This window comes from Lipotes vexillifer, unplaced genomic scaffold (assembly GCF_000442215.2).
Source record: "Lipotes vexillifer unplaced genomic scaffold, Lipotes_vexillifer_v1.1 scaffold1179, whole genome shotgun sequence".
Classification (NCBI taxonomy): domain Eukaryota; kingdom Metazoa; phylum Chordata; class Mammalia; order Artiodactyla; family Lipotidae; genus Lipotes; species Lipotes vexillifer.
Window position 1 is genome coordinate 500,842 of NW_006783890.1, and position 16,575 is coordinate 517,416.

The following is a 16,575-nucleotide window of genomic DNA, read 5'->3' on the forward strand; positions in this document are numbered from 1 at the left end:
TAAATGTAAAAGTTCAGTGTTTGCAAAATACAAGTAACTGTCCTAATGAGAGTCAGTTACATCATTGTCTACCATACAAGCGTAAGACTATGAAAAAAAAACTTTTCCTCCACGGTTTCTAAAACTATAATATGTGATGCTACTAAGAGATAGTACCTGAAGAAGGAACAGTTAAAATGTAATACATCAAGTTTTGAAGATCATCAAGAATTCTGACTTCTCTTTGGCCCAATTCCTTAAATATCTTAGAGCCTCTATAACTGGCATTATTCTCATAAATGAATAATTCTCATGGTTTTTATGACATATAATATAACATACAGGCATAAAGACAAATACGCTGAGAGCATATAATCAATTTTGAATTCTTTTCTGCTTTTTCAATTAAAGTACTAAATTAATTTAAGAATTTTAACGAAAGCATTAGGTTTACTGACTTTGAAATTTGGAAAGCAGAAGTGAAGCTCATCATTGACTGCGAGTCATGTTAAAACTTTGCTGTTTATGGAAATAGAAAGTGATAAATAACTTTCATTTGACATTGACCACCTTGAGTTTAAACAAAATCTAAATTTTTAATTTGTTGCATTATTAGTAGTTAATTGACATTTTAGTATATTTTCATGCATAAAACTTCGATCACTTGAAGTCAATCTCTGAAGTAAAAACATCTTCTGGCCCCTAACATTTCATTTGATATTAGCCTTAACATTGCATTACCCTATTATTACTGGTTTTATAAATTGCTACGCAACGTTTAATAAGTTTAGATATATATATTTTGGATTTTTGAGAAATATTTTTCAAATTATGATTTTACTGCTTTTGTTTTCTGCTATTTCCTGTCCTCTTCTTCCAGAGTTGGAGCATGCTTGGTAAGGGACCTCTGTGTTTTTAAATATGCTTAGAGAGTTAACGTCAGTTTTATCTATATAAGTGCCCAAAGTTTTAAGTATGTTAAGATCCCTCTGGGCGAAATGTGTGAAATCTACAAGAACTATCATTGCCATTGATTTTCTTCACAGAGCCTGCTGTCCCCAACAGCTTTCAGCTATGCGAGTCAGTACATTGCACGATATGAGGAGCAGGGCATTGGTAGGTTCACTTCCTTTACAACTGGAGTTTATCTTTCACACCTGCAGTATGTCTCACAGGAGAATAAATCTATGTGTTCACTTCTTAGGTCTTCAGTGGGAAAATATGTACAGTTCCCCAGTTCAGGATGACACCACTTCATTTGGCTGGCTATGCTGTCTAATCCTAGCTGACTCTTTCATTTATTTCCTTATTGCTTGGTATGTCAGGAACGTTTTCCCAGGTACGAACATGCTTCCTATAGATACATGCTTTTTTATGGTAATAAATTATATTTATTATAAATCTGCTAATATATATTTTCTAATATTTTTATTTGCCACATATCATCTCCAAAAAGAAACACTGAAATCCCAAAACTAAACAAAATTTTCCAGGATGAGATAATGCACTGTTGACTTTTTTTCTCTGACGTTCCTTTAAAGGATAGAGTGAATTAGGAGCATGGGATCCAGTCTTTCCAAATGGGAGAACAAGATATTATAAGGCAAAAATCAAGTCTCCTAATTCTAAGGAGAATTTATCCAGTTCTAATGGAACAAGACTGGTGGGATTCCCTTCCTAGGTCTCAAGTGGTTAAAACTTCAACATGATCAGGAGTTTTTCCACTAAGCCTTATTTATATTTGTACGTTTTTGATGCTATAAATGAATAAAAGACTGTTATTCTATTCCAGTTATATAAAATTTCTGTAAAAGAGAAGTATACAGAGACAGAAAGCAGATCAGTGATTGCCTGTAACTTGGGTTGAAAGTAGGGATTATCTGCAAAGGGCATGGGAGAAATTTTTGGAGTTATTGGAATTTTGGATTGTGGTTATGGTTGCACAACTTTATTTACTAAAAATCATCTCACTCTACACTTACAATGCTTAAATTTTATGGTATGTAACTATACTCAATGAAGCTGTTTAAAAAAGAAAGAATTTTTTAAAAGGCTATCTTTTTTACTTTACTTTGGAAACTGAGACCACTTTAGTTTTATATAGTGTCAAAAAAATAAAAATACTTCCTGAACGCTGTATAGTAAGTACTCTGTTATTTAGCTTCTGATGCTTAATGTTAACAATCAATTAATAATTACTTTTCCTAATACATTTTTGTTACAGGTACATATGGTATGGCAGCTCCATGGTATTTTCCATTCCTTCCTTCCTATTGGAAGGAGCGATTGGGATGCGCAGAAGTGAATCATGAGAAAAGCAATGGCCTTATCTTTACTAATATCATGATGCAGAACACCATCCCATCTGCCAGTAAGACAAGTAGGTCAACAACATGCATTATTATGAGAGAAGTGATATAAAATTTACATGACTAGTGATTTTAATTATCTTTTTCTAAATGGCAAAATTATCCTTTTAGTCATGGATGAATATGTCTACACATATGTGTTTGGACTCTTAGAGAGATTAAATTGTGGCTTTTTCTGAGCTCATTAGCCCAGTTGGTTAGCATATGGTGCTAATTAGGCCAAGATTGCAGATCCCTTTGTGTTCCAGTTAGATTCACACAGAGAAAAACTTTGTTCCTTGGCGCCAGTCTGCACCCCTCACCTCAGCCGTCTGTCACTAGTCATAAGGAGTAACCAAGTAACAAGTATGGATAATTTAGCATAACCCGTCAGCAACACTGAACAGACAGTTTAAGGCTCATGTTTTACTGACATTGGGTGAGCAGTGTCAGCTTTATAAAGTAAGGATGACCCATATAAGTGGTCCTTCTGTGATGCCTGAAGGAAATGTAGAGAGTAATTAATGAACCGATTCTATAAACCACAGATCTGAGTGAGCCTTGTCACTGTAGACATTTATTCTGTAAGTAGATATCATCCTGTCCAATTGGAGGACCAAGCCTTAAAATTGTGTTTTGAGTATTTGAGATCTGTGGAATAAAGGAGAATTCATTATTATGTTACTATATTCTGAGACTACTTTTTCTGACAGCGAAGGGCAATATAAACCTTAGAGTGTGGTTCCAACACTCTCATTCATTTTTGAAACAAGTGAGAAGGCTGAAGACTATAATAGATCATTTATTCCTGGAATTATTTTTTACTTTGAGGCTTGTGCTTTTATAGTCTTCAATTTTTAATTAATGAAAAGTCTAACTCTAGCTTCATTTTTCTTCCTTGTGAGCTTACAACTCTTTTCTTAATTTCTTTCCAGGTCCTGAATACATGTTTCCCTCCAACACTGAGTCTGAACCTAAAGATCTCACAGTTGGGGTTGCCCTGCATGGGGTCACAAAGAACTATGGCTCAAAAATTGCTGTTGCTAACCTCAGTCTGAACTTTTATGAAGGGCATATTACTTCATTGCTGGGGCCCAATGGCGCTGGGAAAACTACTACCATGTATGTTACTTTTCAACACTTAGGTGTCATGGAAGCATATTACTTAATATTTCCTCACTTCTTTCATAAATATAAAGTTGTTACAGCTCCCAGATGGATTAAGATAGCTCAAGTTGTTTCCTGTAAAATGGAGTCCAAGTCAAAGGTCCGAATTGTGAGCTCAAAGTCCAGATCAGACCCACCAGATAGGTTTATTTGCTCTACCTAATATTGGCACACTGGTACTTCTTAAAATTTTTAATTTCAGTGCCAGCATTTAAAAATAGGAGAGTTCTCCAATAAATATAAATATTCCTGCTATCTCTTAGATAATAGGAAGTTCTGGCAACATTGGATCTACAGGCTTAGGTAGAGACAATTGTTTGGGGCTTGTTAGTGACTGTTCTCAAAGGGGCCGTCTACTTTCTGGTTCATCCCTGGTCCCCACCAATCTTTAGTGCCTCATACATTCAGTCTATTTCATTTCTTTGCATTTTTATCCTGGCCCATGTACCAGTTTGGGTTCACAAACCTTGATATAAACACACTCAGCCCCAGCCACTCTGTTACAGAGAACCCTTACCTTGATTCATGAAGAAAGAAAAGAATCACCAGCTATCGGATATAGATCAGAAAGTCCACAAGTGGTACCTGGGCTGCTCTTTCTCTCTCTTCAGTTAACTAGCATTTTCCTGTATCCTAATGGAGAAGATTCAAATGTTTTTAACGTGACATTCTTCTGAATTTTTTTCTGTGACTCACCTCCAGTGCTCTACTAGGCTTAGCTTGGAATCAACTCTAAGATGCTGTTGGTGCTTTAGGCCTTATTTGAGAACAAGTGTCTGTTGTTGGATATGCTATTTGCTATCATCATGAGTAAGCTCAGTGACTGCCAGAACATATACAAATTAATCTTTAGTAAATAAAAGGAGACAAAGGAAAGTTATGAAATGAGTGAACATGTAGCTACTCTCATTTATATGACCTGTTTCAATTCAGAGCTGGCTTTCTAGTAAGAATACAATGCTTAAAATGTAAGATTTCTAACAGGTAACAAGAGGACAGTGAAGAAAAGTGATGGAGAAGGATTTTGAAGAGGCTGTAATTTTAGCTGAGAAAGTCCCCATTTCAGTTTTCTGAATATAAAGAATATATAAAGAAATATGCTATTTGATTTTAATGTGTATTTATGGGAAGAATTACATATTATATTGATTCCCTATTTAATCCACAATAGTCATTTGAGATCTATTACGTGCAAGACACTAGTTAGGTACTGAGGGTGGTGAGATAACAAGTCCTTTCCCTGACCTCATGGAGCTTACATTTTAGTGGAGAAGATGGATATTCAATAACTCCCCAGTTTACTGACCATCTGAAATATGGTGAGGAGTGTGTAGGTGAGAATATTCTCATCACAGGGTAGAGTAAGGGACTGAAGATGACCAAAGTTCATGTGGAAAACAGAAATTTGAGGCTCAATTGCGTATGCGTACTACCCGATGCCAGGGAAGTGCAGGAGTTTGCTCAAGGAGGAAGTGCATTTGCAGTTAAAAAGTGCAACCATTTCTGTCATTACTACCACCATCACCCCACCGCTATCATCATCATCATCATCATCATCACATAGTGTTTCTATCACACTCTAAATTATTAGAGGCGTAAAAGTAATTTTAATTTTTATTCCCAATTAATCCCATTTTACTTCATAGCTTGACCTGGCCTGGGAAGATACACTGTAACATTTTTTGCTAACAACTGATATACATTTAGTCCTAAATCTAACTCAGGGTTTTGGTTCACACCTAATTTACAGTTTCTTCATTCCCAGCTCCCTGTTGACTGGGCTGTTTGAGGCCTCAGCAGGTACCATCTTGGTTTATGGAAAAGATATCAAAACAGATCTCCACACCATGAGGAAGAACCTGGGGGTCTGCATGCAACATGATGTCCTGTTCAGTTACCTCACTACCAAGGAGCACCTCCTCTTATACGGCTCCATCAAATCTCCTCACTGGACTAAAAAGCAGCTGCACGAGGAAGTAAAAAGGTCAGCTATGACAGCAATGAGAACATGCGTGGGTAACTCCTCTCAAAAAGAGGTCAAGCTATAGTAATAATACCAGTAGGAGACAGTTTCTCAGGAAACAATTGTTTTTAGTTTTTCTACTTTTCTAGTATTGTATACGTTTAAGGGCATTATTCTCACTGGCCAGTTATTATACTGGAATTGTTTAACTGTCTTCATCTCTGACTCCCATATTACCCCCAATCCTCTGTTTCTAATCTCCGAGGCTACCATACTGGTCTTTTTTTCTTTCTTGGCTGCCTCAGGTCTTAGTTGTGGCACACGGGCTTCTCTCTAGGTGTGGCGTGTAGGTTTTCTCTCTCTAGTTGTGGCACGTGGGCTCCCGGGCACGTGGGCTCTGTAGTTTGCGGCATGCAGGCTCTCTCGTTGAGGCACTCAAGCTCAGTAGTTGTGGCACATGGGCTTCGTTGCCCTGTGGCATGTGAGGTCTTAGTTCCCCGACCAGGGATCAAACCTGCATCCCCTGCATTGGAAGGTGGATTCTTTACCACTGGACCACTAGGGAAGTCCCTACCATACTAGTCTTAACTGGACTCCTGCCTTCTACTTTCCCTTGTACAGTCTATTCAAAGAGCAGACAAGGTGACCTTTTTAAACTGCAGATCAGACCAGGTCACTTCTCTGTCAAAACCCTCTAATGGCTTCTCACCACACTCTGTGAAACTCAGGAATGTTCTTATCAAGGCCTATGAGGCACTTCCTGACCTGCTTCCAATGCTTTTGATTTTATTTCCTTCTGCTTTTTCCCCATTCACTCTGCTCTAGGCATGCTCACCCAGGTGCACACTTAATTATGCTAGGCCTGCTCCAGCCTCAGGGCTTCCCATGTTCCCTCTACTTAGAGCAGCCTTCCCCAGACAGCCCTTTGACTTACTCCTCCACCTTACTGGTCTCTGCTCAAATGTCAGCTTCTCTGAGGGAACCACCATGTGTAAAATAGATGCCTAAAATAGCATATCCCAGGCACTCATCTCATATACCCTGTATTTTTTTTAAATCACACTTATCACGAAATAGCATATTATAAACTTACTTGGGAATATGTTTATCTACTGAATTTCCCCAGCATTCCTCTTGATACACACACATAGTAGAAGATAATCTCCTAATGGGTTAGGAACGTTATCGGCTCAGTGCTTTTCCACAGCACCTAAAACACAGTCTGGCAGAAAACAGGCAGGTACTCTATAAATATTTGTCAAACGAATGAATAAAATAATGAGCCATGTATTCCTTATGTTGTTTTCTGAGTATTAGTTTTATACTGCCAGCTAGATGATAAGTAACAGAAAACGGTATCATGAATCTTCAATAGTTTACCTTGCTGAGCACATAATAGTTGCTTAGTGAATACCTCTCATTTAGGGTGCTTTTTGTATTTTTCCATTGTTCACATTTTTCTGTCTGTAAAAAAATAACCACTATATATCATTTTTTAAGGACTTTAAAAGATACTGGACTATATAGCCATCGTCATAAGAGAGTTGGAACATTGTCAGGAGGAATGAAGAGGAAGTTATCCATATCCATAGCTCTTATTGGAGGATCAAGGGTGGTAATTTTAGATGAACCATCCACTGGAGTTGACCCATGCTCTCGCCGAAGTATATGGGATGTTATATCCAAGAACAAAACTGGTATGAGTATCTTCTTATAACTTCGCCAAGCAACAGTCATAATTTTGCCCTCTGGGATGCACACAAAGAAGTTAAAGCCTTTTCTGTTTATAATCTCCATTAAAGATCTAAGGTGTGCTCTTCCTTTTGTGAGGTCTTCTCTTCTCCCAGCTAAATTCCTGGATCAATTAGTTAATATCTATGTAGGGCGCACTGTGAATCGAGCACTTAACTGGCCCTTTTGAGAGCATGCAAATCCAATAGAAGTTCCGAATTCTGCCTAGAGGAGCTTAGAATCTAATTAGAGATACCAAACATACACAAATGAAAATAAACTGAAAACAGACTAAATAAGTGCTAACAGGATGTGAAGCAAAGGAGCAATCAGAGTGGAGTGGCTTAATCAGAGAAGAATATTCAAAAAGTCTTTAAAATTACTGCTTTTTCATAGTGAAGGGAGGGAGGGAGGGAGAGAGAGAGAGGCAGAAGGAAAGAGAGAGAATGGAAGTGAAGCCAAGGGGACAGACTAAGGGATTAGGAAGAGTTGCCCCCACTGCAGAGTGTGGACACTCAGCCTTACAGCATAACCAATGTGTATTTGCTGCCAATTTATAAGAGAAACATTTAGGAATACCCCGTCCACATTTCTCACTTTGAAGGCTCATTCTGATCAGTTTTTCAGTTATAGCCCATAAAATGTGGCTATAACTCACAGGATTTACTTGTGCTAACTCAGTACATCCTGGGGACTGCAGCTTCACTTTTCATTCTTGGTTGTCCTCCTCTGTATTTTCAAGCCAGAACAATCATTCTGTCGACACACCACTTGGACGAGGCTGAAGTGCTGAGTGACCGCATCGCCTTCCTGGAGGAGGGTGGGCTGCGCTGCTGCGGGTCACCATTTTATCTCAAGGAAGCCTATGGGGACGGGTATCAACTCACACTCACCAAGAAAAAGGTTTGTAGGAGAGAAAACATACCTCGTTATGGGACCGTAAATTAAGTTTTGTATGAAACAGAAGCAGAATCTGTCCAACTTTATTCATTGCTAAAATTAATCTGTTAGGTTCATGTTTCTCAAACTGAGCGAGTATCAGACCCACTGAAGGTCTTTTGTTAAACCCAAATTTCTGGCTCCACCCCCAAGAGTCTCTGATTCAGTAGATCTGGTATGAGGCTCCAGAATTTACTGCATTTCTGCCAAGGTCCACATCAGCCCATGGGATGCTGCTGCTACTGGTCTGGGATTGCACACTGAGAACCAATGTGCTAGATGAAAGAAAGGTCTGTACTAAGGTTACTGATGGAGGATCAGCCTGTTAGTTTCCCTAGCATTTCAGCCTATAAGGCTAAAAATTAGATTTTCCGCTCTGTAAAAAGCAAATGAAGAGAATATGCAGTCATGTATTCACTTCCTGGTCAGTATTCCTTGAATGGCAATGTGGAGATGAATTCAGACAGGCCAGTGGTGCTTTCACATCTTGGAAGAACAAAAATGCTTACTAAGGCTCCCTGTACCACCTAAAATAGCATAGGTATCAATACTGTGCCAGGTGTATATGCTATTAGAAAGGTTTTGACTACTATCTTTTATTTTATCTGATCATCCGGATGTGACTTCCAAAATATTAAAAAAGTAGTTCATTGTTATATTCATTAATTCATTCAAAAACTTATGTATTAGGTGCATATGATGTCTTAATATGTGCCCAAGACACTGTTCTAGGCGCTGGGGTTTCAGCAGTGAACTGATGATATTAAGATCTCTGCCCTCCTGGAGTTTATATTCTGATGGAGTGTGGGGAATTCAGGTGGTAAAATTGATAAATATATTATTTAGAATATTAGCAGGTGATAAATTCTATGGGTAGAATAAAGCAGAGGAAGGGGCATGGGGAATGCTGGGTGGTGCCATTTTAAGTAGGGTAGTAAGAGAAGGGGTCTCTGAGAAGGTGACAGTTGAGCCAAGAGTTGAGGCCAGGCAGAGTGAGCCGTGTCACTATCTGGGGCAAAGGAACAATTGCAAAGGCCCTGATGAGGAAGCATGTCTGAGCCTGAAGCATCGGACAACAGAAGGAGTCTGTTGTCACTAGGGTGGGGCACATACATAAGAGGGAAAAGAGGATGGTGGACAAGGAGGTTGGAGAAGGGACAGGGTGAGGTGGGAGAGGGGAGCCAGTAGAAAGTGACTTATAGGCAAGTATAGGGATCCCAAGTGGGACAGAAAGCCACAAGAAGAGTGATGTGTTATCTGGCATAGGTCTGAACTGGCCTAAAAGAACTTGCCACCCTCTGATTGGGGCCCTTGGGCACTACAGTGTAAAGACAAGGGAGTTTTTAACTTCTCTTTTCGTCTCTAGAGTCCAAATGTAAATGCAAGTACAGAATGTGACACGACAGCTGTGACAGCAGTGATCCAGTCACATCTCCCTGAAGCCTACCTCAAGGAGGACATCGGGGGAGAGCTTGTCTATGTGCTTCCTCCGTTTAGCACCAACGTCTCAGGGGCCTATCTTTCACTCCTGAGAGCACTGGACAGTGGCCTGAGTGACCTCAACATTGGGTGCTATGGAATTTCAGATACCACCATGGAAGAGGTACACCTGGACATTTCCTTTTCGCTTAAAACTGGTTAACTTGCTGTTCCTTTACAATAAATGTGAACAGTTCTTTTTAGAAAGAAAAGAAATATTTAAAAATAAACATTTCAGGGCTTCCCTGGTGGTGCAGTGGTTAAGAATCCGCCTGCCAATGCAGGGGACACAGGTTTGAGCCTTGGTCCAGGAAGATCCCACATGCCACAGAGCAACTAAGCCCGTGCACCACAACTACTGAGCCTACGCTCTAGAGCCTGCCTGCCACAACTACTGAAGCCCGCGCGCCTAGAGCCCATGCTCCACAACAAGAGAAGCCACCTCAATGAGAAGCCCACGCACCGCAACCAAGAGTAGCCCCCCGTCCCCGCAACTGGAGAAAGCCACATGCAACAACGAAGACCCAATGCAACCAAAAATAAATAAATTTTTAAACATAAATAAATAAATAAACATTTCAAGAAGGGAACCAAAAATAAAGATGCTTTTGATTACAAAAAACTTAAAACTTAAAAAAAACATTTTAAAAAATCAGAAAATCTTAAAATTATCTCAATACCATTTTTATGTAAGACTGACTTCTGAGAACAAACATGTTCCTTCACTTAGAGAACACATATCTTTTACATACAAATATGTTCACTTAAAGTCACTCTCAAAAATGTTCACTTAAAGTCGTACTTATTTGTCTCAATAAATATGGTAAAAATTTAAAATCAAAACTGAGCTTAGAAACTAGAAAACAGGCCACCATCAAAAAATCTACAAACAGTAAAATGCTGGAGAGGATGTGGAGAAAAGGGAACCCTCTTGCACTGTTGCTGGGAATGTAAATTGATACAGCCACTATGGAGAACAGTATGGAGGTTTCTTAAAAACTAAAAATAGAACTACCATACGACCCAGCAATCCCACTACTGGGTATATACCCTGAGAAAACCATAATTCAAAAAGAGTCATGTACCACAATGTTCATTGCAGCTCTATTTACAATAGGCAGGACATGGAAACAACCTAAATGTCCATTGACAGATGAATGGATAAAGAAGATGTGGCACGTATATACAATGGAATATTGCTCAGCCATAAAAAGAAATGAAATTGAGTTATTTGTAGTGAGGTGGATGGACCTAGAGTCTGTCATACAGAGTGAAGTAAGTCAGAAAGAGAAAAACAAATACCGTATGCTAACACATATATATGGAATCTTACAAGAAAAAAAAAATGGTCATGAAGAGCCTAGAGGCAGGACAGGAATAAAGGCGCAGACGTAGAGAGTGGACTTGAGGACACGGGGGAGGGGAAGGGTAAGCTGGGACAAAGTGAGAGAGTGGCATGGACATATATACACACTACCAAATGTAAAATAGATAGCTAGTGGGAAGCAGCCACACAGCACAGGGAGATCAGCTCGGTGCTTTGTGACCACCTAGAGGGGTGGGATAGGGATGATGGGAGGGAGATGCAAGATGGAAGAGATATGGGGATATATGTATATGTATAACTGATTCACTTTGCTATAAAGCAGAAACTAACACACAATTGTAAAGGAATTATACTCCAATAAAGATGTTAAAAAAAAAAAAACTTGAAAACACATGCATGTTTTACACTAATGAAGTGTTCTGGCTTCTCTTTCTAGGTCTTTCTGAACTTGACTAAAGGGTCACAGAAAAATAATGATATGAGTCTTGAGCACTTAACACAAAAGAAAATTGGAAATTCCAGTACCAGTGGCATCTCAACTCCTGATGATTTATCTGTGAGCAGCAGCAATTTCACAGACAGAGATGGTATAATAAATCTAATGTGCACATTTTGCTTAATTCCAATAAATGACCTAAGGGAGAAAAATCACAGGACAGATTTTTTTTTTTTAATTCAACTTTAAATTTTCTTTCTAAATTTAAAAAGACTAAAGAAATATAAGCTTTCTTTTTTATATACAAAATATTTATTAAACCAAATTGAATTCTCTGTTTCAAAAACATTTTGAAGAATGTGAAAGAACTTCCTTGTTAGGGTGGTGATTAGTATTCCTTCTAGCCACCAGAGTCGTTTTCAGGATGTGACTTACTACAACTCCAGAGTTGTGTTCAACGAGTTAAAATCCTTCTTGTAATTGGTGGTGTCCAACAATGAGCCAAGTTACCTTGTAAGGTAGCTCACTCACTGCTATTACACATGTTCAAGTGGTGGTCATAGTCATTAAAAAAAGGTTTTTTGTAAAAAAGAGTCATCCCTCTTTATGGGACCTCATTGGAAAACATGTCTAACCTTCCCCCACCTCTGAGTGATTCATATGCTGAGAAAATTCAGGCTCTGGGAAGATGCTTTTGGGAGAGGGTCTCTGAATTGGTGAAGTTGGACTTGATGGTTAAGAATCTATAATAATAGGTTTCCCCCCCAGTTCTTCACATAAGATATGTTTGGAAAATCATGTTTCTTGACATGACTTTGAGGGATTGGGCTCTTTTGAAAATAACTTTTATCCTGTGTTATTATCTTTCTGACAGTTAATTTATGCCTTTGGAAACACTATTTACTTAAGGAAGCATATAGTAAAATCATGTATAAACGATGGAGTAGTCATTTCAACAGTTTGCTTAAATTGGGAAAAAATCTCTAGGAATAGAACTTTTGATTAAATATTTGCTTGGCTCTAAAGCTCAGAAAAGATAATCTTTAATGTTTGTGTAATTCTGGAACTTGGGAGCCTCATTTGTCTTCTGCTAGATTCCTCAGGTATCATCCTTTGGGAATATAATTGTCGAGACTATGGAATGGAAGACTTTGATTAGAGAGTGGTCATCTGCTTCAGGAAGTAAATGTTATGTATTTCCCTCTGCATTTGTCTCATAATTTGAAACTGTTCTTCAGTCAGAATGTTCCCCTCATTGACATTATCATTTAGAAAGCACATTTGCTCCATTTGATACACCTGTAAGTCATCGACATGTAATTTCTCAAGAAACAGAAAAGCATACTAATTAACTTAAGATATTCAGCTCCTTCTGCAGTTCCCCTTTGCAGAGATATGAGTTTGCATTTAAACTTGTTCACTCTATTTAATTGGAATTCATTTTAAATTAAGCAGCTTTGTATTTTTCCTTATCAGCTAAATGAAGATCATGATTTTTATGCCGCATAATTTGTGATGGAGAATTAAAAATATCCGCAGAGTTCACAAATACTGTCATCTTATCACATGTAAAGGAGCGCTTGGTGGCAGGCCTTGGGAGGGAATGTTATACTTGAAACTACTTTTAGAGGGGCTGCTGAAATCATTAGTTGTATGAGCACTGTTGAGGAAGCAACAGTTTATGGCCTCCACAGCTGCTGTCACTCTCAGAAGCCATGGGATGCGTTTTCAGCACCTGAAGAGCATTTCTGGGCAGTGTGGGGTGGGTTTGTGGGGAGAGAGGGTAGACATTTTTTTCCAATGAGTTCTTTTGTGTGAGTCACGTGGTAAAAATAGAGTTTTGAAACACCATATAATCAGTCCAGATTTCTAAAAGGAAGGTAATGAATAAGTATTTGAACGAGAATTATACTTTGGAGGAGAGCATTTTCCTTCTCCCATGTTTAAGGTGACTTCATTGGGCCTCACGTTACAATGAGAGCCAGTTACACTTACCATCACTAAGTTGCCCACAATAGGAATGAGTTAGACTAGGCTGCTGTTCTGGTTTCTATTTATTTTATTTGAATTCAGTCTCTTGATAGAAGCTACCTCTTGAACCTTAGTAATTAGTAATAATACTGATTCTGCATTGAGACTTTAAGAGGTTGGGAACAATATTCATTTATAAAATTCTAGATATCTCACTTTGACATGTAAAAGTACTATGTATATGACGAAGAATATTTTGTGTATAGTAATTTATAATTTTCAAAGCACTTTTACAGAAGCTGTATGAGATGGAGAGGCTCGGGCCCAAAGCTGATCAATGAAGAGCTGAACTTCAAATGCAAATCTTTAAGATATAAGCTTTTCCCACCATGCCACATTATACCATTCATCTATAGGTTCTGAAGTTACTTTAGTTCTGGATTTAGCAGGATTTCCCAGAACCATATTAAATCTTTTTTTTTTTTTTTTTTTTTTAATCAGACAAAATCCTGACCAGAGGAGAGAGATTGGATGGTTTTGGACTGTTACTGAAGAAAGTAATGGCTATACTCATTCAGAGGTTCCACCACACCCGCAGGAACTGGAAAGGTTTCATAGCTCAGGTTATTCTCCCCATCATCTTTGTAACCACTGCCATGGGCTTTGGCACGCTAAGAAGTTCCAGTGACAGCTATCCGGAGATCCAGATCTCCCCATCTCTTTACGGTACCTCTGAACAGACAGCCTTCTATGCGTAAGTTTCTTCCCTTTAACTAAAACAACATTTCCACATACCTCCAGAGGTACGTTGTGCCTGTGAATGCCATGTAGTGCTAAAGAATAAAGAACTTAGTAGCCACAGTACCTGATCCTGCCAAAGGAATACACAGTTTGATTTATTGCAGCATGATACTTCTGTCACCAACAAACGACGTTTTAAGAATTTTTGTGTTTGTCTAAAAATAAAGTTATAGTACATCTTTATTTTCAATTATGAGACTTCAATCAGGAAAGCCAGGTTAGGTATGGCTTCCCAATCTGTTGTAATATATAGCAAATAGCTTTTTATTGAATATTGAATAGCAGTGTCAGAATTCTGTATAATATAATGTTATATATACAGTAGGTGAACACTAAATGCATGTGACAAATAATAAGGCAGCCAAGTAGAGACATGTGCTTACTTTTTTGGTGACCATTTTTTTTTCTGAGTCTGAGTCTCTCTTAGATTTTTAAGAAAGCAATAGATGGCATATTTCATTTCTTCAAATTATTTATGAGCATGAGTTTAATATGGGAGACTAGTGGAGGAATCAGGAATTTGTTTCTATCCTTTAATATTACAGAAATTCTCACCCAAGCACAAAAGAACTGGTCTCAGCAATGTGGAGCTTCCCTGGCATTGACAACATGTGTTTGAATATCAGTGATCCGTAAGTGGTTCTTGTTTTGTTTTGTTTTGTTTTCAACATTCCAGTTGTGTGTGTGCATGTGTATGCATGTGTGTATGTATGTGGGGGAGTGTGGTTAAGTGAGTGTGTGTGATTTGGCTGGAGGAGGTCAGCACCCTGATTGAACTCTATCTTTAACAGATTTTATCTGTCTCCTTTAGTTCATTCTATGGTTATGCTATACTGTAATAATAAAGAGGTGCTTTATAACTTGTAAGGTTCGTTTGTGTACATATTTTCATTAAACAGTCACAGCCACCCTGTGAATTATTAATCTCATTTTTAAGATGAAGAAACTGAGACTCATGTGGACTAAGATACTTGTCTAAAGAAATCTAGAAAGTCGGTTGTGTAGCTAAAGCTGAGACCCACATCTTCCGAGCTCAGTCCCCATGCTTTTGCACTACATAGTGTTGCTTATTGAAACTTCCAGGATAGTACATGACACGTGGAAACCTGACATCCGTGCATTATTTTGCTAAAGTATCCCCTTCCCTTCAGAGGAGAGGATGAAAAGAGCAAAGAAAATAAAGGGGTCCAAAAAGTTCCATCCTGCCACATGAAGACAATTCAATGAGCTTTGGTCTCTTCACTGTTTAATCTTGAAGTGCTCTCCCTCAATCTCCCATAAAATGTCAAATCACTTGGAAATGGTGGTGCCAGGTATATTCAAGTTATGAAAAATCAGTAAACTGAACTTAGGACTATACACCTGAATTTAATACCAAATACTCACTTACGTGCTCATACATAAACATGCGAATGTACACATACCTCACTTCAATATCATTTTTACTTGTAGAAGGTGTTTAAAGAAAGACAGTCTGGGAAAATGGAACAGCAGTGGAGAACCTATCACTAATTTTGGTGTTTGTTCCTGCTCAGAAAATATCCAGGTAAGATGGAATTCGCTTTCAGTGAAGTAGAGAAAAGAAAGGAATAAATATCAAAGCTTGAAAGATCTATCTAGGTTACCAAAGAGTTGGTATAATTTCATTGTATGGAGGCTAGTAGCTCAGCGATGTCGACCTGGGCAGCTGAAAAACACTGAACTTCAGGTCACTGTTTTAAATCCATCTCAGGACAAACTTCCCGAGGTAGGTAATTCTATGACAGTCTTTGTGGAAACTGACAGAAAATGAGTTTTTGGTCTTAGTTCAGTTGTAACCAGAAAGCTCTGTGTTTCACATAACTGTCATATTTGAAAACACAGTGAGACTGCTACTATAGTGGTCATCTGGGAAGTTAGTAATGTGTAAGTCCAGAACAGAACTCTGTGTGTCTCCAAGCAGCACCTCCAGGATGCAAGAAAAATCCATGTTCTGAAAGAAACATTAAAGATTCTCCAACCAACACCCTGTCTGTATTCTATAAATACACACCTTAGTTTTCTAGGCCTATCAATTCAATAAACTTTAAGGAAAACAAATTCACTGGGGAAATTAAAGATTGTTGAAGAAAAGAGGTAACTATTAGTTTCTGAGAGTCACTGTGTTGTCAGCATACCTCCCAATAGGGGAGGAATCTAGCAATATTTTCTTCAAAGTGACATATGATTACGTCCTAAACTGTCTTGGTACGCTATTTTAAAATAAAGATGTTTTCAGTAAATGCAGCCTATTTTTGTGGTCTCACGTAAGATGGTTACTAACGATAAAAGCTGGGATCAAGCAAGCATTTTTTGAAATCCTTGCACATATAAATATTATTCTTACCCAGTACTCAAAGCATTTTCTAATCCCTCACCTAACCTAGCTAATTTCTGAAATCCTTCATGTATTTTC

At 38.3% G+C, this 16,575-nt stretch overlaps 1 protein-coding gene across 1 annotated transcript in view; it reads left to right on the forward strand.

Annotated features, from left to right (window-relative positions):
- ABCA12 (ATP binding cassette subfamily A member 12) overlaps nucleotides 1–16,575 on the forward strand; it is a 184,381-nt gene that overhangs the window by 135,926 nt on the left and 31,880 nt on the right. The window contains exons 26-37 of the mRNA XM_007456410.1: nucleotides 1,026–1,095; nucleotides 1,184–1,318; nucleotides 2,204–2,350; nucleotides 3,263–3,449; nucleotides 5,260–5,478; nucleotides 6,958–7,154; nucleotides 7,931–8,091; nucleotides 9,494–9,730; nucleotides 11,370–11,520; nucleotides 13,842–14,094; nucleotides 14,687–14,773; nucleotides 15,594–15,687. Of these exons, the coding sequence (XP_007456472.1) occupies nucleotides 1,026–1,095; nucleotides 1,184–1,318; nucleotides 2,204–2,350; nucleotides 3,263–3,449; nucleotides 5,260–5,478; nucleotides 6,958–7,154; nucleotides 7,931–8,091; nucleotides 9,494–9,730; nucleotides 11,370–11,520; nucleotides 13,842–14,094; nucleotides 14,687–14,773; nucleotides 15,594–15,687 (1,938 nt within the window). The remainder of the gene's footprint in view (nucleotides 1–1,025; nucleotides 1,096–1,183; nucleotides 1,319–2,203; nucleotides 2,351–3,262; nucleotides 3,450–5,259; nucleotides 5,479–6,957; nucleotides 7,155–7,930; nucleotides 8,092–9,493; nucleotides 9,731–11,369; nucleotides 11,521–13,841; nucleotides 14,095–14,686; nucleotides 14,774–15,593; nucleotides 15,688–16,575) is intronic.